Source organism: Mirounga angustirostris, unplaced genomic scaffold (assembly GCF_029215605.1).
Source record: "Mirounga angustirostris isolate CCGP_5_RB_7025 unplaced genomic scaffold, mMirAng1.0.hap1 SCAF_4, whole genome shotgun sequence".
NCBI lineage: Eukaryota > Metazoa > Chordata > Mammalia > Carnivora > Phocidae > Mirounga > Mirounga angustirostris.
This window is the reverse complement of record NW_026991712.1, coordinates 189121605-189147814: the sequence shown is the minus strand read 5'-3', so window position 1 is coordinate 189147814 and position 26210 is coordinate 189121605. Positions and strand designations below refer to the sequence as shown.

The 26210-nt window shown below is 55.8% G+C and overlaps 1 protein-coding gene across 2 annotated transcripts in view; it reads left to right on the top strand.

Annotated features, from left to right (window-relative positions):
• Positions 1-799: 799 nt before the first annotated feature.
• PRKCZ (protein kinase C zeta) overlaps positions 800-26210 on the top strand; it is a 104275-nt gene continuing 78864 nt past the window's right edge. The window contains exons 1-4 of one of the 2 annotated variants that reach the window (XM_045898881.3): positions 800-1093; positions 3811-3932; positions 4787-4876; positions 7013-7063. In XM_045898881.3, the coding sequence (XP_045754837.1) occupies positions 1023-1093; positions 3811-3932; positions 4787-4876; positions 7013-7063 (334 nt within the window). In that variant the 5' untranslated portion in view covers positions 800-1022. The remainder of the gene's footprint in view (positions 1094-3810; positions 3933-4786; positions 4877-7012; positions 7064-26210) is intronic. The other variant, XM_064590092.1, reaches the window with a different exon arrangement.

Genomic DNA, 26210 nt, shown 5'->3' with positions numbered 1-26210 from the left:
CACAGAGTTATTAAGACCCACGGAGGTTGGGAATTCAGAAATGAAGGTCACGGGCGACGTGGGCAAATGCAGTGTCCTTGTCCGGGCCGAGGAATGAACTCGAACAGAGGGAACCGCCAGCTAGGGTAGACAAGACTTCCGTGCAATAGGATCTTGGATTCCGCAAGGAGAGGAGGGCAGCTGGGGTCGGGGGAACCAGCTGGGCCGGATTGTCTCGGTGACGTTGGCGGGGTTCTCTGCTCCCGCCCCTCAAGTCACCGGCGACCCTTTCCCACTGTCCCCTAGACCAGCGGCTCTCGGACTCGCGCTCACCTCCGAATTACCCAGGGCTTGTTCGCACAGACTGCTGGAGTTTCGATTCCGTGAGTCTGGGCCGGGGCACCCGAGACAGCTTGCATTCTCAACAGGTTCCCGGGGCGCTGCGGCGCGGGGACCCCACCTGGGAAGCGCGGTCCCGGGAGCCCACTTTACCGAGGGGCCACTTCTCGGGGCCGACCGGGCACCGCCTCCGGTTGCCGGGCAGAGCGGGGCCGCGCGCGCCTCCATTGGCCACAGGTGGGCCGCGCCCCGCCCGACAGGTAGTCCGCCCCGCGCGGAGCCATTGGGTCCCCGCCGCGGGGACCCCCGGGGATTGGCCCAGGTAGCGGCCCCGCCTCGCCCTCATTGGCCGCAGGTGCCACCGCCCCCGCCCCGGGACCGCCCGTCCCGCCGATTGGCCGCCCGCTGGGCCTCGGGTCGGCCATGTTCGGACCCCCCCCCGCGCCCCCCCCCCGCCGCTGAGCCTGACGACGGGATTCCGTGCGCGCCCCTCGCGCGTCCCCGCGGGCCGTGCCCCCGTCCCGCCCAGCCCGCCACCCAAGTTCCGCGGAGTTGGCCGGACCCACGCCCCTGGTCCCCGCGCCGCGCGCGCCCTTCCGCGTTCCGCCGCCGGCCCCACCTGGGGCCCCGGCCGGCCGCCGGGTCCCTGCGCCATGGCCCGAGCGCCCGGGGCGCGGCGCTGACGGCGGCCGGCGGAGCTCGCCATGCCCAGCAGGACCGGCCCCAAGATGGACGGGAGCGGCTGCCGCGTCCGCCTGAAGGCGCACTACAGCGGGTGAGCGCGTTGCGCCCGACGGCGGGCCAGGCGGGCCGCGGGCAGAGCCGGGCGCGGGGAGGCGGCCCGGGCCGCGCCTGCCGTCGGGGACCGTGTCGCTGCTACTGCGGCGCGGGAGGGAGGGGGCAGCGAGGCCCCTGCGGGCCCGGGGCGCCCGGGAGGTCCCGACGCGCCGTCGCCGTAGAGGCGGCCCGGGACGCGGCGGGTGCTCCAGGCGCCCTCGCGGGGAAGGTGGGGTCTCCGGGGCCTCTGGCGCCGAGGCTCGGAGCGCTGCGGGTGCCGGCGGCCGCGCCGGTTCCCCCCCGTCCCGGCGAGGTTTCCCCGGGCTCGGACCCGCCCGGAGGACGTTGCGGCGGGGGAGGCGGCCGTCGCCGCGCGCGCTCCACAGCCCTGGAAGCAGCAAAGTTGGCTGGACGTTAAGGCCACCAACCTGTAAGGACTAAAGCTTTTGCCAGATGAACACTGCGGGCAGAGTTTTGAAAAATCAGGTTTCCTAAACTTTTCCCAATTTACCCGGCCAGAGGTCTCCGTTTAAGAAAAGTTTAACGACTCAGGGGAAGGTTGGGTGCAGTGAGCAGCCCGCGGTTGCGCGAATTGGGGCGGGGCGGGGGTCCCTGGAAGTCTCCAGGCGCGGTTCTGTTGGGACTCTGATCAGCTCGCGTCCGCGCGCGGCGCCCTGGGCCCGACCTGCTCGCTGTAAAATGGGGCGAGCGGGCACCTCACAGGGGTCAGAGGCCGGGAGCGCCTCGCCCCACCCGGGGAGCACGCCGCACTTGGCTGCCGCGGGGCAGCCCTGCTGGTGGTGGGGCGGCGCCCCGAGGCGGGGATCCTGCCTCCGCCCCGAGCAGGGCGCTCGAGGGAGAGCTCACCACCTCTGCTGCTGCTTCTTTACCCCGGTGGTCTCGCCAGAGGTGAATCTCCTGGTGCATCCTCCAGGCTGAGGAGGGGCTTGGGGTTCTTGATTTCGCGAGGGCACCGTGTTTGGGGTCTCAGGTCGGAACTCTCTTGTCCCTTCTGCCATCCCCACCTGGGTCACCTGGGAGCAGGATATGTGTGGGAGAGTTGGTGACAGGGCTCTGGGGACGAATGATTTCTGGGGGAAGGATGGCCAGCCCACCAGAAGAGGTCTTCTGGCCTGGAAGGGTGGTTTGCCTATTAAAACTGGTTCTCAGACTCATCCGAGGGCCAGAACATCTTGGCTTGCTGGTTGGTGACTATGTGGTAGACCTGTCCCCGTATCAGAGACAGTCCTCTTCCATCCAGGAATCGTGAGATTGAGCAATAAGCCACTTTGTGAAAAATCCGAGTTGATCCTCAGTGAGAGGAAGTCCACACCCCAGCAGCCCAGGGTGGGTGGGAACTGGACCCCCCCAGCCTGCCCCCAGGCTGGGTCCAAGTAGGCACCTTTAGGCACCTTCAGGCACTGAGGGAGGGATGGAGGCAGGCAAGGTGGGTCTTGGACAAAGTTGACTGGAGCCCTTGGGAGTTCTGGATTGAACCACCGCTGCCCCCACCCCTGTCCCTGACTTTGGCCTCTGGAGAGCGCTTTGGTTACCGCCAGTAATGTGACCTGTTGCGTCTAGTTTCCCCGGGCTGATGAGGTCCACACTCATGCTGTTCCTTCCATTCCCTACCTCCTCTCCTCCCTCTCCCTCCACCCCCTTCCCCCTTCCTTTCACTCTCCTCCTCTCCCCACCCTTCCCCTCCCTCTTCCCCTCTTCCTCTTCCTCCCACACTCTTCCTTTGTCCCGCTGTGGCACACCCCCACCCCCCACCCCCTCCTCTTTTCTGCCCCAGGCTGCACAGAGGTTCCTGCCCTACCCCAGCTCCTCACTCCCTCCCAATGCCTCTGCCCAGATCCCTCTCCCAGGGGACTTGAAACCTCGTCCCTCTGAGGCAGGAGGGGTAGGCCTCAGTGCAGTAAACCACCCACCAAGATCAGCACTCCTGTATCTGAACCTCGAGGGTCCAAGTGGAGTTCTGTCTCTGGATGGGACAGTTGATGCCGTCTCGCTGCTGGGGGGTGGTTTTGGGGCAGCAGGGCCGCAGCTGAAGGTCAGACCCATTAAAGACGCCATTCTGAAAAATAGGGGGCCCCCAGCTTGGCCTTTGGAAGATGTGCTGACACCAGGGTCTAGCAGGGGCCGAGCGGGGTCCAGCAGCACCTGTGTTTTGAGGGGATTTCCGGGTGATGCACACTGGAGTTGGAGACCCTGCTTTGCCAGGTTGAGTCTCAGATGCCCACTTTTCTGAGCTCACGGGCACAACCACGTGGGGTCTTCCCGCTTTCCAGCTCAAGCCTGGGCCACTGTTCATACCCTCAGCTTTGGGGGAAGGTCTGATGAAGCCAGTGAGCTTAAGCTGAGCACACTGTGTCCAGCCCCCCTGCACCCCTCCTATGTGACCTTCTGAATTTGAACCTTGCTGTCTGAGCAAGTGCTCGCCCGGCTTCCACTGTCCGTGCTTTCTGATACCCCTGCCTCATTCTTTACCCCCGCCCCCATTTAGGCACATCCAGGCACAGGTTAGATCTTTCTGTGCAAGGGCATTCATGGTAGTAATTAAAAAACAAGACTGTGGTCAGTGGTTCAATGCTGGGGGAGGGCTGTGATATTTTGTTTGGGAAAATTTTCATCTATGTAATCAATAACTCAATCGGTATTTAATTTTATTTAAATATGGTCCTTGGTGAAACATGTCCATCCTCTTTGCCCCAGGGACATCCTGATCACCAGCCTAGATGCAGCCATGACCTTCGATGAGCTCTGTGAGGAAGTGAGAGAGATGTGCAGTCTCCATCCGGGGCACCCGCTCACCCTCAAGTGGGTGGACAATGAAGGTAGAGCCCTTGGTCTTATGTCTTTCAGACTATAAATCTCTGAATCTTCAGTGTGTATGAAATTAGATCAGCCCCTCCCTGGGGAGATTGGAATTATGGAATTCCATAGTTATGGAACTATGGAATTAAACGAGTTAACAGCCATCTTCCCCGGTAGGGATGCTGGGAATCACTTCCTGGAGAGGTTGGTTGAAAAGGAAGCTGGGTTGGGGGTGTGGGGAAGGGCAGACTGGGAGGGGGCTGCAGGGGTCTCCCTGTCCCCCTTGGGGCCAGCCCTTGCCCTCCTTCTCTGCTGTTCCTCTCTCCTGTTCTGGGCTTTCCAGTGGGTGATTTGGAAGGATAAGCTCTTTCTTACTTTCCTCTTCTCAGGGAGAGCTGGAGGGTAAGTAGCTAGGGCCCCATCGTGTCCTTCCCCCTCCTGTTCCCTCCCCCTCTCAGACACACATCTGAGAGAGCTGGGGGGTGGGGTGCAGTCCAGCTGCCAGCCCAGGACATAGGGGAGCGGCAGAGTCGGCCCCCAGGGGCGTTGGTTCTGTGCGTTTCTATGTTCCCATCCAGGTTGGGGGCAGGGAGCCTTTCTTTTCATCTAGGACTGACCTAAGAAGAATGTCCTTAATCTTGTCCAGGCCGGGAAAGTTAGCATGCTGTAGCTCTGTCGGTGGACTTCTCGGGGCTCATTCTGGGGATCTGCCAGTTCTGATGGGGGCCCCCGATCCCGCTAGCCATTCTTGGGTCTCCCCACTCTGCAGTGGGCGGCTGGTCAAGAGCAGCCAGACTCTGCCCTTCCCAACCTGAGCTGCACCCCTTTGCCTCAGGCCTGTGGTGGCCTCAGTGATGTCTTTTGCCCCGCCTAGGTGACCCCTGCACCGTGTCCTCCCAGATGGAGCTGGAGGAGGCCTTCCGCCTGGCCTGTCAGCGCAGGGACGAAGGGCTCATCATTCACGGTCAGTGGCAGCTGGAGGGGTGGGGTGGCCCCACTGTGGTCGGGGGAGATGGGAGCCCAGCATGGTTTCCAGACAGCCTAGGGGACTAGAAAACACATGGAGGATTGTGGTTTAAAATCTTGGGATGCCGGAGAATTTAAGGATGTTGAATATGGTGCAATTTGGGTTTGTTTCTTCTCTTACATCTTATTAACCCAAATAAAAATTGCTGTAGCTCGTAAAGAGTCAGAAAAGCTCCTTCTCACTGGACACGGGCCTGGGTTCTGGTTGCTGGTCCTCATTGTCCCCGTTCCCTGGAGGCCGGCATCACTGGGTGCATCAGAAGCCTGGGCTCTCTTACCGGCCTCCACTTTTTCAGAAGCTGAAGGGATTCCAGCCCAGAGCGTATGAGGGCAGGCGGAGGAGGAGACAGTCCATAGTACACTCAGGGTGGACGAGACCCTCCCTGTGCCTGTCTCCTGGCTCACCGCTGTCCTCAGAGAAGCTCAGAGCTGCGTTATAGATTGAGTCGTGGCAAATACGAATTATTGTGATTTCAGTATAGTCTAAATTGGGGGTTTCAGGCTGCCCTCCAGCACTCTCGGGGTTCTCTAGGGTGTCTCAGCATGGTTCCGCCCAGCCATGTCCGCATTCACTCCTGTGTAGCCTAGACTCTTGGCCGGGCCGGTGGGCAGGGACAGCGAGCCCAAGCCCAACACTGCGGAACCAGAGCTTCCTACCTGCGGTGTTCTCTGGGACCATCGTTCTCCCTGGTGTGGGGCTAGGAGTTGGTGCAGGATCCAACTTCTGCAGCTCTGTATGTAAACGGGGTTTGCACTGAGGGCCCTCGCCCGGCCCACGTTCTTGATTGTGGTGCTGAGCCTCTCAACACTGACAGTGGGGTGCTCTTAAAAGCCAGTGTTATTGCTTCAGCTGAGTTTTAATACTTTTTAAGCTTCTGTTTTAATAAGCTATGAGGGAAGCCCAGGGTATATTTTAAGATATTTAATCTTGAACTCCACCTTGAGTGCGAAATGGAATCTAACGTGCTTTCAAAAGTCCATTTCGAAGTAGTGCAGCTCCTAACTTTCTGTATTAATTTACCGCTGTGAGTCAGGATGCTTCCTTGGGCAGCTCTGGTCTGGGGCCCCACACTGCTTTTCCCCTGGAATTTTTCAGTGCATTTTGAAGTCCTTTATTTATTTCTTTATTTTTTAAGATTTTATGTATTTATTTGACAGAGAGAGAGGCACAGCGAGAGAGGAACACAAGCAGGGGGAGTGGGAGAGGGAGAAGCAGGCTTCCTGCCGAGCAGGGAGCCCAATGTGGGGCTCGATCCCAGGGCCCTGGGATCATGACCTGAGCCGGAGGCAGACGCTTAACAGCTGAGCCACCCAGGCCCCCCAGATTTGTTTATTTTAGAGAGGGAGAATGTGCAAGTGGGGGGAGGGGCAGAGGGAGATAGGGAGAGAAGCAGACTCCCTGCTGAGCATGGAGCCTGACACGGGGCTCAATCTCAGGACCCTGGGATCACAACCTGAGCCGAAGGCAGACACTTAACTGACTGAGCCACCCAGGGGCCCTTATTAAATTTTTTTTTTTTTTAAGATTTTATTTATTTGACAGAGAGAGACACAGCGAGAGAGGGAACACAAGCAAGGGGAGTGGGAGAGGGAGAAGCAGGCTCCCCGCCGAGCAGGGAGCCCGATGCGGGGCTTGATCCCAGGACCCTGGGATCATGACCTGAGCCAAAGGCAGACGCTTAACAACTGAGCCACCCAGGCGCCCCAAATAAATACAGATTTTTAAAAGACTATTTGAGAGAGAGCGAGCGAGGGCACAAGCAGGGGGAGTGGGAGAGGGAGAAGCAGGCTCCCTGCTGAGCAGGGAGCCCGATGCAGGGCTCGATCCCAGGACCCTGGGATCATGACCTGAGCCGAAGGCAGACGCTTAATGACTGAGCCACCCAGGTGCCCCTTGAAGTCCTTTAAAAGGTGGTTTGGGCTTCCACGGTTTTGCCACAGTGAGCGTCTCCTCAGAGCAGGTTGGTCAGCAGCATGGGCTTTGTGTGAAAGTCTGTCTGGTCAGCCTGACTCGCGCTGGACCTTCCGCAAGAGGCACTGAGTGACAGACTGCTCTTTCTCTCCCTCTGCCCAGTGTTCCCCAGCATCCCCGAGCAGCCAGGCATGCCTTGTCCGGGAGAAGACAGTGAGTACTCCCATTTTCCTGTGAGTCGTGTTGCACGTTGCGGCTTGAGTTTCTCGATCCGTTATGTCAGGACGGTGCAGACAAGTGCCTTTTGTGGCCCACGGCTGAGGAACATTTATCCTCACGAAGTGACCGAAGGCAGAGTGAGCGGCTGATGCGCCTGATGTGGGGTTTTCACGGTGCACCTGCCTTTGCCTGTGCGTTCTGGCTGACAAGTGCTGCCGTCAGGACACTGGCTTGGTCTGTTGGTGCCATAAGGAAATGCCCCGATCTCCCCGAGGAGGGAGGGACCGGGCTGGGACAGCTGGATGCTGCTCCCAGGCATCTGCCCCAGCCACCCCCAGACCTGGTCATTTACCCTCTCCCAGCCCATACCGGCCCCCAGGGATGTGGTGGGAGCATCCTTTTCATCTCCATGTGGGTCTGTTGATACGGGAGGAAGTCCCAGGAGCAGTGGGTCCAGAGCAGAGCTTCTGACCTTGTCCCGGGGACCATCGGACCCCAAGCAGGTCAGAGCTGTTTTGCCCACTCTGTTCTTGAGGGCAAGAGCACCCATGTGGGACGTAAATTGCTCACCAACCACCCAGATCCTCCTCTGGCCTGGTGCTGTGCCGTCCCTGTCCCTGTCACGTGAGCAAGGACCTTGGGACCACAGGTGGCTGTTGTTTGGCCTGGGGGACCTGGCTCAGCCCAGAGCAGATTCGGGCAGAGGCTGTGTGGAGCTCTTGTTGCTCCCAGGGCCCCCGGGGAGATGGTAAGTGCACAGTCGCGTGCGTCAGTCTTGGGTTTAGGAAAGCAGTGGGGCTGAAGATAGATTTGGGGGCCCTTAGCATAGAGGAAAGAGTGGCTGGGATTGGGGTCTGGCCTTGGGGCTCCCAAAGAGAACAGGGGACCCCAAAGGAGCATCCAGCAAGGCCGTGGGGCCATGCGGACTACGGAATCCTTGCCACAGTGGAGTGCTGGTCTGGTGAGGCCAGAACGGCCCGGGTCTGGCTGGATCTGCGGCCACGGCCAGCCGATGCGGCGGGTGGACACGAGGGGCGGTTTCGGGGAGAGTGTAAGGAGGCACAGGGACACATTCCTTCCTCAGTCCTGCTTGTGCCTCTGCAGGGGTTGGTGCACAGGCTAGGTGGCCCGCCCCCCCCCCCCCCCCCCCCCCCCCCCCCCCCCGCGGGAGCCCCGGGAGGTCCTAGCTGGGAGGCAGATGACAGGCCAGATAAACACGCAAATGCTCCCTGTCGGACAGTGATCAGTGTAGCCGGGGGCAGGGGAGGGGGGGGAGGGGGTGGGAATGGCGGGGCCTGGGAGGGGGCTGCAGCTTGAGAGTTGGAGGCTGGGAGGCTGCACTGAGAAGGTGTCCCGTGGGAAAGAACGTTCCAGCAGTGGCCCCTCCGGGGAAGTGGAGGCCAGCTGGGCCCGCCTGGGCCAGGGCAGTGGACACTGGTGTACTTGTATGGCTTTGCTGAGCGAGGGACTTGGGAGCTGCGGGGATGTGGGTCCAGAGAGGTTTGTGAGCTGGGACACGCAACGGGCCACGAGGGGCAGACGTGGTGATGCAGAACGGCCTGCAGGGACCCCTGGCAGCCACGGAGGAGCCTTCGAGGGGAGCCAGCCTGGACTCCCCACCACGCTGGCTGCAGTGCGGGAGGGGGGCGCGGGGTCCCTGCTGCAGGTGGAAGTGGGAGTGGCCGGGCAGCCATTGTGTCACTGGGGGAATGTAGAGTATGTGAACTTCAAGAAAGCACCGTCCTCGGCCCGCCAGCCGGTCCTCGAGATGCTTACCAGGGGCGGCTCTCAGGCTTTGATGACCACTTGAGCTTTGTTGATCATTCCACCAGCCCTGGGAGGCAGCCGGGTCCCAGGGAGGGGCTGAGGGCATTTGACCGGCGTCTGTCCCTGCCCCTGGATCCCTGCTCCACACGTCGACACCCGAGCACCAGGTGCACAGAACGGCCTTGCCGGCCAGGGCCTGCCTCATGAGGGGGGTCCTGGACTCCTGGGCTCTTTGAGCGTAGGTGTTCTCCCCAGTACTTGACTCTTTGGCTTGATTTTAATGCTAATCTTGGATGATCAGGACAAGTCTGTTCTGGTCACCGATGGCCACGGTGGACAGGGTGTGCTGTGTGGGTTTGGTGTCTGTGTGGGCATTCATGTTCAGCTTTCTCGGCCTCGAGCAGCATGCCTGATGCCAGGGAAGCGAGAAGGGTCAGACAGTGCCACGTAAATGGCGCCCTTGAGCTGTGTCAGGACCCGTGAAGAGGGCTGGGTAGACCCAGTCGGCGGAACGTGGCCAGAGATGGACAGGCAGCAGAAAGGGAAATGCTGTCTCATGGTGGCACCTGGGCACATCCAGTGGGCTACCTTGCACCATCTGGGCCTGCGTCCACTTTCAGCTAACCACCTTCCAGCACCTTCTATTCAGGTTGTGAATCTGGATTTAATCGGTTCTATAGAATGATTGTGTAAAGTGGGGCACCTGGGTAGCTCAGTCGGTTGAGTGTCCGACTCTGGATTTCGGCTTAGATCATGATTTCGGGGTCTTGGGATCAAGCCCCGAGACAGGCTCTGTGCTCAGCGAAGTGTCTGCTTGAGGATTCTCCCTCTGCCCCCCATGTGCATGTGCGTGCATGCACACGCACGCACACTCTCTCTCCCTCCCTCTCTCTGGAATAAATAAATCTTTTAAAAAATTGTGTAAAGTACACGTAACATAAACTGTACTATTTTAACCGCTGTAAAGAATGATTCTGTGGCATTTAGTACACTCCCTGCCGTTCAGCCACCACCTCTACCTACTTCTGGAACCTGTCCAGAAGGAAGGCCTCACGCCCATCAGCAGCCGCTCCCCATTCATCCTCCACCCAGCCCCCAACAGTCTTTGAGGATTTACCTGGTTTGGACTTCCTGTAATGGAATCATACGGCCTGTGGTATTTTGTAACTGGGTTATTTTACTTAACGTGATGTTTTCGAAGTTCACGCCTGTTCTAGCATGTGTCACAATGACATTCCTCTCTTTTCCCAATTTTTTACTATGGTAGATTACATATAAAACTTACCATCTTGACCATTTTTAAGCGTATGGTTCGTTGATATGAATTACATTCGCATTGTTGTGCAAACATCACTACCATCCACCTCCAGAACTTTTCTCATCTTATAAAATTGCAGCTCTGTCCCCATTAAACCCTAACCCCCAGCCCCTGGCTCCCACCTTCTGTTCCGTGATTTTGACTACATTTGGTTTATCCATTCATCCATAGATGGACACTTGGATTGCTTCCCTGCTTTAGCTCTTGGGAGTCATGCTGCTGTGAACGTGGGTGTGCAGATATCTCTTCGAGACCCTGCTTTCAACTTTTGGGGGGTATATACTCACAAGCAGAACTGCTGTATCGTATGGTAATTCTATGTTTAACTTTTTGAGGAACCTCCACGCTGTCTCCCATCGTGGCTGCACCCGTTTGCATTCCTGCCAGCAGTGCATGGGGTCCCGATTTCCCCACATCCTCGTCTACACTTATAGTTGTCCTCCCATCCCCGTGGGTGTGAGGTGGTCTCTCATTGTAATGCTGATTTGCATCTCCCTGATGGTGAGTGATGTTGAGCATCTTTTCTTGTGCTTATTGGCTCTCTGTATGTCTTGGAGAAATGTCTGTTCAAGTCCTTTGCCCATTTTTGAGTTGGGTTGTTAATTTTTTTGTTGCTGGGTTTTGGGAGTTCTTTTTCTATTCTGGGTTTTAATCCCTTATCAGCTATATGATTTGCAAATATTTTCTCCCATCCTGTGGGTTGCTGTTTAACTCTGTGGATCGTGTCTCTTGATGCACAGAATTTTTAAATTGTCATGAAGTCCAATTTGTGTGTTTTTGCTTTTGGTGCCTGTGGTGTCCCATCCAGGAAATCATTGTCAAATACAACGTGGTCAAGTTTTATCCTGTATTTTCTTCTAAGGGTTTTATAATTTTAGGCCTTACATTTAGGTTTTTGATGCATTTTGGATTAATTTTTTTTATATGGTGTGAGGTAGGGGTCCAACTTCATTCTTTTGCGTGTGTTTATCTGGTTTTCCCAGCACTGTTTGTTGAAAAGACCAACCTTTCCCCATTGAATGATCTTAGCGCCCTTGTCAAGAATCATCGGACACCATGGGAGGTTTCTGGGCTCTCTATTCTCTTGGGCTTCATATGTCTGTTTTTATGCCAACATCACATTTTTTTGGTTGCTGTAGTAAGTTTTGAAATCAGTGAGTGTGAAGCCTCCAGCTTTGTTCTTTCAAGATGATTTGGCTATTCTGGGTCCCTTGAGATGATTTTTAGGATGGGTGTTTCTATTTCTGCAAAACTGTCTTTGAGATTTTGATAGGGATTGCTTGGAATTTGTAGGTTGGTTTGGGTGGTATTAACACGATGACAGCATTAAGCCTTCTAACCCATACACACGGGATGTCTTAATTTTGTCACATTTAATTTCTTTCAGTACTGTTTTGTAGTTTTCAGTGTACAAGTCTCTCACCTCCTTGGTAGGCTTATTCTTAAGTATTTTATTCTTGATGCTATTGTAAAATGGAACTGTTTTCTTAATTTCTTTTTTGGAATTGTTCATTGCTCGGGTATAAAAATGCAACTGAGTTTGTGTATTGGCTTTGCATCTTATTTTACTGAATTTGTTTATTAGTTCTGACAGCTTTTTTGTGGAATCGTTAGGGTTTTCTGTGTCATCTGCAAACAGAGATCATTTTACTTATCCCTTTCCAATTTATGTGCTCTTATTTTTTTTGTCTTGTCTAATTGCTTCTGCTAGAACTTCCACTACTGTGTTGAATAGAAGAGTGGGCATCCTTGTCTTGTTCCTGATCTTGGAGGAAAAGCTTTCAATCTTTCACCACTTAGTGAGATGTTTGCTGGGGGATTTTCATATGTGGCTTTTACTCTGTTGAGGTAGTTTTCATCTGTGCTATAATGAGGCATGTATATGGTCTTTGTCCCTAGTTTCTGGCAGAGCTCCTAAATCCCTTGGAGTCTCTTGAGTGATAGGAGTGTCTTTTGTCATTCATTAAGAGTTCCTTTGGAACATACTTGAGTTTATGCTAATGAGGTGATTTAGGGTGGGACCTCTAGATAGCCTCAGGATGGAGTGGTGACCAGAAAGACCTTGTGGCTAGAGGATTGGAGCTTCTAGCCCTCCCCTCTGACCTCTGGATTGGAGCTTCCAGCCCTCCCCTCTGACCTCTGGGGAGGAGAGAGGGGCTGCAGGTTGAGTCAATCATGCCTATGAAAGGAACCTCCATAAAACCCCAAAAGGAGGGTTCACAGAGCTTCTGGGTTCATGAACACATGGAGATGCGGGGAGAGTGGCTTGCCCAGAGAGTGTGGAAGCCCCGTGCCCTTCCCCCATACCTTTCCCTAAGCATCTCTTCCATCTGTCTGTTCCTAAGTTAATCCAGCCACTCTAGCAAATTAATCACACCCAGGAGGGGATTGTGGGAATGTCTAATCTATAGCCATTCTGTGAGAGCACAGGTGACAGCCTGGATTGGTGACTGGCATCTGAAGTCGGGGAGGAAGGCGGTCTTGTGGGACTGAGCCCCTCACCTGTGGGATCTGATGCTGTCTCCACGTAGATGGTGTCAGAACTGAGTTAATTGCGTGGTGGTTTGGGGAGAAAAAGACACATGGTGACTTCTGTGCCTTGTTTGTTGAGTATTTTGCTTTTTTGTTTTGGAAAGTTGAGGGGATCCTGGATGGCTCAGTCGTCAAGCGTCTGCCTTCGGCTTGGGTGGTGATCCCAGGGACCTGGGTCGTGATCCCAGGGACCTGGGTCGGGCTCCCTGCTGTGAGGAACCTGCTTCTCCCTTTCCCTCTGCCCCTCCCCTTGCTTATGCTCTCTCTCCCTCTCTGACAAATAAATAAATAAATAAAATCTTCAAAAAAAAAAAAAGAAATTTGAGTAACTTGTCAAAAGGGTATGGAACTTAGTTGTGGTCAGGAACTCTTGTCATTTAGAAATTCTGCAGCAAGTTCAGCCTTAACTCTTCCAACACTTTTAGGCCTAAATAAAAACTGCCTATTTATGTGTTTGTTTTTATTTTAATTTTATTTTTTTTAAAGATTTTGTTTGTCAGAGAGAGAGCACAAGCAGGGAGAGAGGCAGAGGCAGAGGGAGAAGCAGGCTCCCTGCTGAGCAGGGAGCCCGATGCAGGACTCAATCCCAGGACCCCGGGATCACAACCTGAGCCAAAGGCAGACGCCCAAGCGCCCAACCGACTGAGCCACCTGGCACCCCTGTTTGTTTGTTTTTAGAGCCAGCTCATGCGTGTGAGCAGTAGGGAGGGACAGGGAGAGGGAGAGAGAATCCCAAGCAGGCTCCATGCCCAGCACAGAGCCCAACCTGGGGCTCGATATCATGACCCTGAGATCATGACCTGAGCTGAAATCCAGAGTCAGACACCCAACTGACTGAGGCACCTGGATGCCCCCCAAATTGCCTATTTAGATTGGAAACATGGATGTCCATTTCTGTAACATGAATCTGTCCAAACCCAGACGACAACTAGTCTGGTCTGCAATGACTAGAACTTGACGTGTGTATAACAGACTGGAGAGATTCTGTGCTCAGCTGGAAGTCAGGCTGTGTGAAGGATCCAGGTTGCCCGAGGAATTCCTAACATGGTTCCAGCGACCTTGCAATCCCCAGTGTCCCCATGAACCCCATCAGCAGCCCTTTCTCAGCCAGCATTTCCTCTGTCCCCCCTTCTTCTCTGGCTCCTCGCCCTCTGCCATGTTGGTCTCCTCCTTGTTTAGTGAGTGTTTTTATCATGAAAGGATTTTCAGCTTTTCACATACCTTTTTTGTGTCCGTGGAGATGATCATGTGGAGTTTTCCTCTGTTCTATTCCTGTGTATTGCATTGAACCGTGTTTTGTCTGTAGAACAGTGCTTGCGTTCCAGGGGCAGATACCACTTGGTCCTGGGGTGGAAGCCTTTCACTATGCCGCTCAGTTCTGTTTGCCAGTATTTTTTTTTTTTTTTTAAGATTTTATTTATTTATTTGACAGAGACAGTGAGAGAGGGAACACAAGCAGGGGGGAGTGGGAGAGGGAGAAGCAGGCTCCCCCCTGAGCAGGGAACCCCATGTGGGGCTCGATCCCAGGACCCTGGGATCATGACCGGAGCTGAAGGCAGACGCTTGACGTCTGAGCCACCCAGGCGCCCCTCTTTGCCAGTATTTTGCTGGGGACTTTTGCATCGGTGATCATGAGAATATCGGTCTATAGTTTTCCCTTCCTGTAGTGTCTCTACCTGGCCTTGGTATGAGGTTATGCTGGCCTCCTAGAACAAGTTAGGAGAGTTCCCTCCTCTTTAGTGTTTTGGAAAAGTTTGAGAAGGATTGGTGTTGGTTCTTTAAATATTTGGTAGAATTTGCCAGTGAAACCATCTGGTCCAGCGATTTTCTTTGGAGATCTTCGACTACTGATTCAATCTCTACTAATTATAGGTCTGTTTATATTTCCTATTTCTTCGTAATTTTGGCTGGGCAGGTTTTGTGCTTCTGGGAGTTTACTCATTCCACCTAGGCTGTCCAGTGTGTTGGCAGGCAGTTCACATGCTGTCTTGCAATCCTTTTATTTCTATAGAATGAGTGGTAGGAATTGTACCACTTTAATTTCTGAGTTCAATAATTTGAGTCTTTTTTCTTTCTTAGTCCGTCTAGCTAAAAGTTTGTCAATTTTGTCAGTCTTTTCAAAGAACTAACTTTTGGTTTCATTGATTTTTTTTTTTTTTCCCTGTTGTTTCTCTGTTTCCAATTTTGTGGATCTCTGCTCTAATCCTTGTTATTTCCTTCCTTCTGCTGGCTTTGGGTTAGTTTGTTCTTCTTTTTCCCGTTCCTTAAGTCCTGAAGGTAGCTGGCTGGCGACCCGTCGCGGTTGAGGTCGCGGTTCTCGGTTGGCTGTCACAGCCACAAGGCCCCCCCCCTCCACGGTGACCCCACATCCCAGAGGGGCGGTCACTGCGCTTCTGGTCTCATGTGTCTCTGAGTGTTTTATTTCCCTTGTGATTTCTCCTTTGATCCGTTGGTTGTTCAAGACTATGTTGTTTAATTTGTAGACATTGGTGACTTTTCCAGTTTCCTTCTGTGATTCATGTCTAACTTCATCCTGCTGTGGTCGGAGAAGGCACTGTATGTTTATCTTCTGAAATCCACTGAGACTTGTGGCCACAGTGCATTCTGTCCTGGAGAATGTCCTGTGAGCGCCCGGGGAGAACGCACACGTGTGTGTCTGTCAGGTCCTGTCGGTTTACTGTGTGAAGCCCTCTCCTTCCTTGTTCTCTTCGTCTGGCTGTTCCTTCCTTTTTGTGACTGGATTGTATTTTGTTGTGTGGCTTTCCTGCAGTTTGCTTAGCCCTTTGTGTGCGGATGGACACTCGGCTGCTTCCACCTTCTGGCCTTTGTGAATCGGGCTGTGTGGCATCACGTGCACGTTCTAGGTTCGAAAATACCAAACTGGTAGCCTTGTTTTGGCCACACCATGAAGACTAGTCAGTTTGTATGTGTCGAGGCATAACAGGATAAACTGTCAGCAGGGCCCCGTGGGGGTCCCCCCTTTGAAGGGGGCCTTACTTCAGTCCAGTTCTGGGTGCCGTGTGGGCTGACCTCCGGGGGCCCCATGTTGCCTGTCAGGTGAGAGTGACGGAGGTGAGCGTGCTGGGGAGGTTGGGCTGGGAGGCCGGGCTTCCTGCTGTCAGCAGCAAGGGCCCCATGGGAGCCGAGAGACCCGGGAGGGTCCCTCCCACCACGCAGCAGCATATTTCCAGGGCATTCCAGGACTAGGTATGGGGCATGATAAGGAATTGAGAATCCTGGCAGTTTGGTGGGCCAAGGCTCTGTGGGGAATGGTGTTCCCTGATGGGCCCCGCGGTGTGGCAAGCCCGTGGTGGCTCTGGGCGGTTTGTTGAAGCGCAGGAATAACGTGGCAGCCCTGGTGTCTGAGGGAGGTGCACCTGCTGGCTCCAGGCGGCCCGTGGTCCAGAGGAGGGTGGACCTCAGCCAGAAGGGCTTTGTGGCCTCGTGGGTCCCCTCTGGGCCACGGATGCCTTGGTCCTTACTCCCTGTGTTTCTCCCTGTGGGCATGGTTGGTTTGCAGCCATGCCCATCCTCAGGCTGGCCTGGCTCTTCGGGGGAAACTGTGCACGCTGCAGACCACTTCTTCCAAACCCTCCTCTGTCACGTGCCTTCTCATGCCTCTGGTCACATGGAAATGTTAACGTTTGAGTTTTGCATGTTCGAATCTGTTAATATTTTCCTTTCTGGCTACCCCCAAGGGTAGAAAAATTTTGCTTCTTGCGTTTTGGTCTTTGATCCATCTGGACTGTGAGTCTGTGTCTGGGATAGTGTGGTCCAGGTGCCTGCTGGGACACATCTCTGTCTTGGGTGGTCAGAGCTCTTGGCCCCAGAGGCAGCAAACCCAAGTCTTTGAGCTCAGCTGGGGGCTCAGGGAGCCTGAGTTTCTTCACCTGTAAGACGCAGCAAATGTCTTACTTGGGGGCGGTGGAGACGGCTGGGCCATGGCTCCTGAGCAGTCCCCTTAACTGGGGGGTGGGGCCGGTCCAGTGAGGGAGAGGCCCAGGGAAAGGCAGCAGGTACTTGGTGGTGGGAGGGGTCCGAGGTCCCCTCCTAAGCAGGGCGGCCCCTCCCTCACCTCATGATGGTGTCTGCCCCTGGGGCTGCTGCAGGAAAGGGCCACAAGCTCAGAATGGAGTTGCCCCGCGTCAGTCTGGAGGCCGGCAGTCTGCGCGGGAGGTGGTGGACAGAGGATGCCTTCTGACTCTTTGCTCCTGGTGGTGGGCGCAGGCCCGAGTTGGCACATCCCTCCAACTCCACTCCTGTCTTCATGCAGCTCCTCCCCCTGTATGTGTCTGTGACTCCTTTCTTGCCTGTAAAGTGGGAATAATGGGACTGTGTATAGAGTAGTGTTTGCAAGGGGCACCCGGGGGCTCAGTCGGTAAAGCATCCAACTCTTGATTTCAGCTCAGGTCCTGATCTCAGGGTCGTGAGTTCAAGCCCCACGTCGGGCTCCACACTCAGCATGGAGTCTGCTGGAGATTCTCTCTCTCCCTGTCCCTCCCCAGCACCCCCCCCACTGCTCAAGCTGTGTGCGTGCTCTCTCTCTCTCCCTCAAGTAAATAAAATAAAATAAGATAAAATCTGCAAAACAAACAGACAACAGTGTTTGTAAAAGCGCCGAGCACCGGACCTTCTGCAGAGCAAGTGGTTATCCGGTGTCTCTAAGGGGCGGCTGGTGGCACTTGCAGGTGGCAGACTTCAATGTCATTAACAAGAGGCGTCCCCACCCTGGCAGTGAGAGTGGCAGTGAGAGCGGTCTGGCTGCCTCTGCCAAGGCCCTAAGGGGGCTTTTGGGGGAGGAGGGTCTCGCCTGCCGGCAGGCCTTACCACACAAAGCTGGACCCTGCAGCCTCTCCCCCTCGTCAGGCAGGGGTGTCTCTGCCGCGCTTGCCCACAGGCTTCGGGGACCCTCGTGGGCGGCTGCTGGCCCCGGCAGCGTGCGGCTAGGCAGGGGACCCAGTGGGACAGGGTGGTCCCACCAGCTGGTTCCCACCCCGGGTCAGGCCCCCTTGGCCTCCCTGTGGCCTGTGGTGGAGACTCAGGGCGCCTGCCTGGGAAGGGGTGTCTGCAGCAAGGCTGGGCAGGGGCGGAGTGGAGTCGGTCCTGATTCGGCTGTGTTTCTGGGTCCTGAGGGTTCGTGGAGAATAGACAGATCTGGGGGGTTCAAGGCCACTGAGGCCTGGCACATGCTGAGCTCTGTGTCACTGATCCTGGCCTGTCCCGCACCTGAGTGACGGGGCGTCCCTGGATGGGGGGTGCTGTGCGGCCTGTCCTCTGGGGAGAGGGTCCCATGTTCTGAGGAGCCGGCAGCACCCAGCATTCCACGGCAGCCTGTCTCGTCACCCAGGGCGGCTGTGGTGGTGGGTTCTGGGGCTGAGCCCAGCACCTGGCGTAGGACCCTCTGTGGTCGCAGGGAGGTTGTCCCTGGGTTAGGACCCCAAGAAGTAGGCCCCTCTCCAGCTGTGGGGTGTCAGGCGGGTGGGTGCGGCCCCCCGTGCTTCCTTTCCCTATAAAGGGGTCTGTGATAATGGCCCCTTGAGGGGCTGTATGAGCATTAACAGAGTTTCGAAGGGCTCCAGGAACATGCCAAGTGCTCAGGAAGGCCAGCTCGCCCCCACCCCCAGCTGGTCAGGTGTGTTCAAGCCCCTGTGTTGTCGTCACAGGAGGCGGAGGAAGTAAGTGGGGCCCCGGGGTGTGTGGGGCTCTCGGTTGACCAGTTGGTGGAGCAGGGACTTGGGGGCTGAAGCCCTCAGGAGCATCCTCCAGGCCCCGGGTGGGTGGGTTACCTTGGAATCCTGAAATATGCCTGTTCGTCCCTGGTGTTTATAGGTATGTCTGTTGTTTTATTAAAAATCCAGTTTCATTCAGCTTTGTCTCAAATTACTTGTAACAAACTGGAAAAGCTAGTTATCCACCTAAAATAGGCTTCCATTAAAATTAGCAACCTGCCAGTGGAGCCGGGGTTTTCTAGAGTTCTTTGGAACTGGGTGTTTTGGTCTGCATTGGAAGTGCTCGCGCTTGGCTGGAGGACAAGGGCAGTGCCATGAAGCTCGTTGTGGGTGAGGGTTGGCAGTGGGCTGGGGAGACGTTTGCATTTCCCGTAGAGCCCACTGTGGACTTGGTGGTTCAGTTATTTTATGATTTTGTAGTCTTAGGGGTCTGCAGACTTTCTGGGAAGGCTCAGGTGGTAAATGCATCGTCGGTGCCGTAGCAGCTCGACTACCATAGTCAGACAAATGAGCCGTGGTAAACTTTATTCACGGGCACTGAAATTTGTGAAATTTGTGAAATTTGTGTTTTGTGTGATTTCCACGCGTCTCGAGAACTTGCAAGCCGTCCTTAGCGTGTTGCTCTGAGCACCGAGCCCTGCTATTCACCAGCCCTCGCTTCTGGTGGCAGAGACTCGGGGCCCTCGGCCTCGAGCGGAGCCTCTAAGTGTTGTGTTCAGGAGGCACACAGTGGATGAAATGCCCATGCATGGCTGGTCGGCCACCGGGGGGCTGGAGCTCCGAGGGGACTTCAGGCCCTACTTCGAACAGCTGAAGGAGCTGGAGTTCGAACCCAGAGCTTTGGCCCCGAGTCTGTGCCATGCACAGGAGTGAGCACAGATCTGGGAGCCTGGCGCCTGCAGATAAGGGATGGGCAGGGGTGGTTCGAGCCAGGAACGCGCGTCTCCTGGGCCTGCGGTGTGCTGACCACGCTGGGGGGGGGGGGTGAGGGGGGGAGGAGAGGTTTGGCGTGACCTCCAAGCCCCTTGGACCCCGTAGGGTCAGTGCTGGTCTGGCAACTCCAGGGAGGCTGGACGAGCGCCCTGACCTAGGCTGCTCTATCTTTTTCCTGGGTGTTTTTTGGAATTGGAGGGAATTGGGGTTGGGCTCCCATCTAGCCACAATGGCCGGATCCATGGCCTCTGTCCCCCCTCCCCTCCCAGGCCACAGCACCCAGGCCTCGGAGCCCGTGAGCATTTGTGTGGGCGCCTTCCCGGCCTCTGTGGACGCGGGCCGGAGGTCACTCGCACTCAGGTGGCCGCGCTTCCCCGCACTCCACCCGGGGGCCTGTTCCGGGGGGCCCGGCCGGCTTGGCTCTGTTCCCACAGACACAGCATTCGAGAGGCTGTCGGGCTGAGCCACCCTCCTTTGGGCCGCTGCCCCGCGTTCTCTTTCAGGACCGCGTTCTCTTTCAGGACCGTCCTAATGCAGAGATGCTTGTTTTCGTGTGACGTCAGCTCCTTGGTATCCAGGCCGTGTTTTAGTTGGTGCCTCAGCTGCCGGCTCCAGCTTCCCAGGGGAGCCGGGTACCACCCGGCCTGGAGACATGAGGAGGCAGGGATGTGAGAGGCGGGGGACGGGCCGGCCAGCCTTCCTTTAAATATCTGCTCCTCGCCTGTGCGCGCACCCTGCCCATTGTGGGTCCGCGGGGAGTGGAGGGCAGCGTCGGCGCACTGAAGGGAAGGAAGATGCCTCCCTTCACGCCCACCGCTCCGTAGAGCATAAAGAACCCTGTGCGGAGCAGGCGGGAGAAGAAAGCCCGGTGAGTAATGCACGTCGCCCATGCCTTCTGCCCGGTGGTGCAGGCCGTGTGCACGGAGGCTGGGTCGGGGGCAGCGGCCTGGCCCGCAGCCTCGGCGCCACACAGAGTTCCAGGCACGGGCGCCGGTGCCGCCGGCCTGGGGCAGGGATGCGGCCGCGGGGCTCCGAGCCGCGGGGGGGGAGGGGGGTGCAGAGCAGCGAGAGGCTCTTGTTTCTGAGGTGACGGATTTTTAGCAAAACAGGCCCCGAAGGAGCGCGCCCTGCGAGCGAGCGGTGCGGCCGATGCGGGGGGCGCCGGAAGGAAATGTGTCCCCGGGACCCAGGCCTGTCAGCGCGGCCGGGCAGCCCCGCGAAGAGCGGTCTCGCGGCGCGGGGGCTCCGCTGAGGGCAGCGTGGCTGTGGCGCGTGCTTCTACGGGGTGGATGTGCGCTCCGCCGGGGCCAGCCTGAGCCCCGCTCGCTCCTCAGCCTGCGCTGCTGCGAGCGGGGGGCTGCGGGGCCGCGATGCTGGAGGCCAGAGCCCGCACCTGCTCCCTGCGCCGAGCTCCGCAGGGCTGCTCCCACTCTGTGTGCCCCTGCCAGTCCTGGCCCGTGTTGGCGTTGACGACAGCGCGTGGCGGAGTCTGGGTGGCACGGCCGGTGTTGACGTGCCCAGCTCACTGCACCGGGGTCCTCGGGTGTCGGCGGTGAGCGTGGTGCTGGCGTCCGGTTTTCCGTTCTGAGATGGTCGGAGGTAGACCCGGCTGCGCCCGGGGGCTGCTGGGTGGCTGGTGGGGATGTGGGCATGTGGTGTTTTCTGACGTCCATCTTGCCAGGTGTTTTTGTAAAAACCACCCCAGCAGGCACCCCCCTCTCCTTGGGCCGACGGGGAGCTGATGGCCTGGTGGACGGGCCGCTGGGGCGGATGGCCCCTTGCGTGAACGGTGCTGGGTGCCGGGGAGGCCTCTGAGCGAGCCCGCCCCTCCCCCAGGAGCAGGAGGGACCGTCAGCCGCTCTGCCGCCGGCCCGGGTCGCAGGGGTAGCTCATTAGTTTTGGGCCCTTGAATTATGAGATTCAGGGTGTGTTGATGGGTGCGTGGGAGAGAAGAGGGAGCAGCGGTGTCGGCTCACGTGTGTGCTTGCCAGTGAGGAGAAATTAGCTGTGTCATAGTTTCTTGGGATGTCTGGGACATCTTGGCCTCTTTCCTTCCGTGTGGTCACGCGCTGCTAGTACGCGACCGATGTGAACCCTCACCGAGCTGCCGCGCTGCTGGGGGGACCCCGAGCGCGGGCCGGAGCAGGTGGCACCGGGGCCTCGGGGCCTCGCAGGGTTTAGAGCCACGAGTGGGGCCCGGTTGGGGGAGCGCAACCCCCGAAAAGCCCCACGGTGTGTTGCTGTCAGGTGGGGCTGTGGCATGTGTCGCCGTGTCTGTGTCCCGCTCAGACCCGCGTGGAGCCTCCTGTTCCTCCCATCTTCGCGCGCCAGCCACCAGCAAGGTGCCTCACAAAGTTCAGAGCCGCTGGCGGTTACGTAAGGAGTTGTATGTGCTGTTTGCCCCACTCTGAGGTCCTGCTAACCTTCCAGACGTCACCCCCATCTGCCCGTGGACGCCACCCTCGGCCCCGTCCGTCGGTGTCAGCATGGTGGGGACACGGGGTCGTTTGTGTTCTGGTGGAGACTCCTGGCTCCAGAAGCCGCCCCCCCACCCCGTCTCGTTCCCTCTGGTGTTTGGGGAGTGGCGAGGGCTACGTCTCGTCTGCTGGGCGTTTCTGACCACCCAGATGGTACAGAGCCGAGCCCGTGGAGGTCCAGCCATTGGGTCAAAGCTCAGGTCAGCAGGTGCCTGGGGTCAGGCTCCTAACTTCTGAGGATCCAAAGACGAGGCAGCAGCTGTTCCCGTTACTGACCGGGAGCCCTTTCGGGGATGCATTGAGCCGGAGGCTGTGCGTGGGTGAGGGGGGCAGCCCTGAAGCCTGCTCTCCAGGGCCAGGCCCACTGAGGGTAAACCCCACTCCAGGTTTGGTGTGTCTTTGGTGTTTACATTCAGAGAAGGTAACCTTCTGTGCCTCCCCCTCCTTGCTCGTGGTGAAAGAGGAGTTTAGGGTCTGGGGTCTGGGTGGGTCTGGCCTGTCTTGCCTAATCCCTGCTGCCACTGGGCCTTTGCTTACGCTGTTTCCTTTGCTCTTGCCGGGTAAATGGCACTTAGGGCCACTGCCCCCGCAACCACTACTCCATAAGAGTTAGCTGGGCCTTGCGTGCCCTCGTAGGGCCCCGGCTCCCGGCCCAGGGGCCTGGAGCCAAGCAGGCCCTCTGTAAGTGTGGTATGGGAGGGACAGAAACGCTTTTTCCAAAGTAAGCCGTCTGAACCAATTGCTCGTCCAACGTTCAGATGGCTTTTGGTAATGAAGTTATGACACAGAAGACAGCACCGCGAAATCCCTACAGGTGTATTTGCAATAGCAGCTTATTTTTAGGATTCTCCTGGAGACGTAGAATAGGGCACCTCCTCTGCGACCGGCGTCTTTTCCCTTTTCTGTCTGAGGCCTCCAGGCTGACCCAGCCGATTCCCCTTCATGCCGGGCGACCGCGGGATGGTCTGCCATTTCCCCGAGCAAGGTTCAAAATCAGGCAAGGCAGGAGTGGCATGTTGAGAACTAACAACCTCTTCCAGAGGTTATTTCAGAGGTGCTGTAAGTGTACTCAGATAGCTGTGTGGGCTGACTCAGCTTCACATTGGTGCATGCGTGCTTACTGCGTGAACAGGGCATTGTACCCCCAGTGTCCATGGACGGAGGGGACCCCGAGTTAATGTTTTATTGCTCAGTTTGGTGGTTTGAATGTGTCTGGGTTTGTGTGTGTGTGTGTTTAAGTTTGCTTCTCTTTTTAAGCTTCTATGGGAAATTTAAAAAGGTTTGATTTGTGACAAGATGGAGCCTCTCCACGTGTGCGTGGAAAGCGGGGGGGTCAGTGCCCACTTGAACGGCCTGTTCTCTCAGCCCTAGACACCCCTGTGCCATGCCTCTGTTTACTCAGATTGTGGAAGGAACTGAACAAAGTCACGTTGAGCACAGAGGCTGGGCGTGCCTTGTCTTGGTCAGGAAACTATGTTGTTACTGCTAAATGCATGTGTATAGTTTGCGTTGTATGTTATTTTCATATATTGAATTTGATTTTGAGTTTGACGTATTTCTATCTTAAGGTATTGAATAGTCCTACATGGTTTAAAAAGAGAGAACAGGTGTCCCTGCCCCTCCCTCCCACCTCCTGGAGGGGCTCACTTTCAGTCAGTCTGAGCGGGTTCTTCTTGGCATTTATTTCCAGATTGCTAAATAACACATTTATGCTGCTTTTAGACTTTTCTAGACTTTTCTGTTTGGGACATTACCTGTTCCCCTCTGTCTCTGGAATGGGTCATCTCTCTCTTCCTCTTTCCCCAAAATAGGTTAGGTCACCATTTATTGTTTAATCACCCAGTGTTTACATTATGGTGCTTTGCAAAGGTATTCATAAGCCACTAGTGTTACATTTTTTTTCTCGTACAACTTTCAGTTTTTCCTGGGGATAATAATTGCCTTACCTTTTCCCCCCCTTGGTGTTTTCTGGATGTCTTGTCTCAAATTCGCCCATAATTTTTTGAGGAGGGCAGCCCTCCCTTGATGCCTGTATCACATCCCTCCTGGTGCCCCAGGGTCTCAGCACAGTGTGTCCTGGGCCCTCCCTTTGCCATAATGCTGGGGATCCCCATGCCCCTCTTCTCTGCCTGCTTCCTCTGTCCCTGGATCCCCCACCCCCTTTCTTGGCTTAATCTCTGGTTCAGACATCCTCCCAGACCTTCCAAGAAAGGGGGCCCCGAAGGTAGATTGTTTGAGATCTAGTTTGAAAGTGCTTTACTCTAGCTGGACATTTCATGGTAGTTTAGCTAGGTATAGAATCTGTACTGGAAACAGTTTTCCCCAAGCGTTTTAAAAGGATCGTACCAGTGTCTGCCAGCCTCCAGTCTGATTGAGAAGTCGGGCCATTTTTACTTTTGTGTGTGTCTTATTTTCTCCAGAAAGTGTTTGGGATCTTTTTTTTTTTTGTCTTTATTGTTTTCAAGTTACGTTATGCTGTGCCTTGATGTGGCCTTTCTTGTCTCTTGTGTTGGGAAGTTACAGTGTGGGAACTGAAGGCATTCAGGCATGGGTTGCTTTCGTTTATTTCTTTGATGATCTGCTCTCCTACTATTGTCTTTTTCTAGAGCTACCATGGGTCATTTGTTGGCACTCCCAGACTGGCCCTCTAATTTTCTTCTTTGTTTTCCACTTCTGTTTGTTTTATTTTCTAGGAGATACTTTCCATTTTCAATGTCTAAACTGTCTGTTAAGTTTGTTGTCCTTCGTTTTTTATTCCGAGAGCTCTTTCTTGTGCCCTGAAGGTTCCTTTTTAATTTAAATAGTGACTTGCTCTTGTTTCCGAGGTGGGAGATCACACCGTTTCTTTGAGGTTATTAATTATGGCAAGAGGCCCCATGATATAAGGTAATTGTGTGAGTTCTCGAGCACTTGACGGTTCAAGGCTCCCCACGTGCGAGCTGGTGTCACCCACACAATGCCCAATGAGGGATTTGCTGTTGTTGTCTCCATCCTATGGTGAAAATGACACCTGAGGCACAGAGAGGTCAGGCGATTTTCCCAAATCACAGCCATGCACTGTGGAGCTGGGGCTCATTCCCCACAGGTGGGGCCCTAGTTCATGTTCTTTGCGACACTGCAAGGTCCCCACTCTGCTCTTTGCCAGCCACGTGACCTCGGCCACAGCCCTGTCCACCCTGTGGTTCAGACCGTGGTAAGTGGGGTGGTGACCGTGGGCGTGGCTCCCCATCACCGTGAGGACTGACTTAGTGCAGCACCGTCTGAGCTTGGAGCAGCAAAAAACAGGCGAGTTGATGAGGTAGTGCTGTCGAGTGAGTGGTAAAGTCTTCTTTCTTGGTGTTTCCTTTAGCCCTTGACACAACTCTGTTTCCACTGAAGTTCTTTTTCTCAGTTTGTTTTGGCCTGGGAGGATTTCCACAGCCCCGGGGTGACCTCTGGTCATCTGCCTGTGTTGACACGTGGGGCGCCGTAGAGCTGGTGGACATTGCAGTATGATGGCCAGGGCAGCATCCTGCTTGGGGAGGGCCTGGGGTGTCTCACCCCTGGGTAAGGGGACTGCCACCATCCCCCAGGCCGAGCCCACACTCCACCGGCTGCACTGGGTGAGGACGGGGCCTCCCTCTTTGGAGGTTGGGAACCCACATTGTGAGCACCCCACTAACTGGTGCATGGAGCCTCTGACTCATGGGCCTTTTAGGGTTCAGTTCTGCCCAGTCCCCTGCTGACCCCTGGGCCACCTGCTTTCCAGATTCCAACGTGGCGCTGCCCCCTCCTGCGCTTCTCTTTTTATTTGTGTTTTTCGCTCTCTGGCTTTGGTCTTGGGAGGGAGTGTGGGTAAATAATTGTGTTCCTGCTGCTGTGTTTATCTGGACACCATCTAGATTATACCTTCCTGAGGCTAAATTACTCAGGAGAAGTGGCGCTAAGAAAGGTCTTCACAGGTGGATGTGGGCGTGCGTGGATGTTGTGAATCAGCACGTCCAGAGGGCCCTGAATCACCATGGGACCAGAGGACGAGGGCAGAGCCTTAAAGGAAGGGGCTGTGACTCACTTTCCTTTGATGGCCAGAGGACTCATGCAGGGCTGGCTCTGAAGCCCCTTTCCCCGAGTGGGTTTGAGAAGATGGAGCGGGGTGGACCCACAGGTGCTTCGGCCGCACAGGGGTGTGTGTGTGTGTGTGAATAGACTCTATTTTGTGGAACAGTTTTGGGTTTTCAGAGAAACTGAGAAGATAGTACAGAATACCAGTCTCCCCATTATTAGCGCCCATGTGTAGTCAGTTACGGCAAACTAATGAGTATCAGTACGTCGTTACCATTAGGTGAAGTCCACACTTTATTCAGGTTTCCTTAGTTTTCCCCGACGTCCTCTTTCTGTCCCAGGAC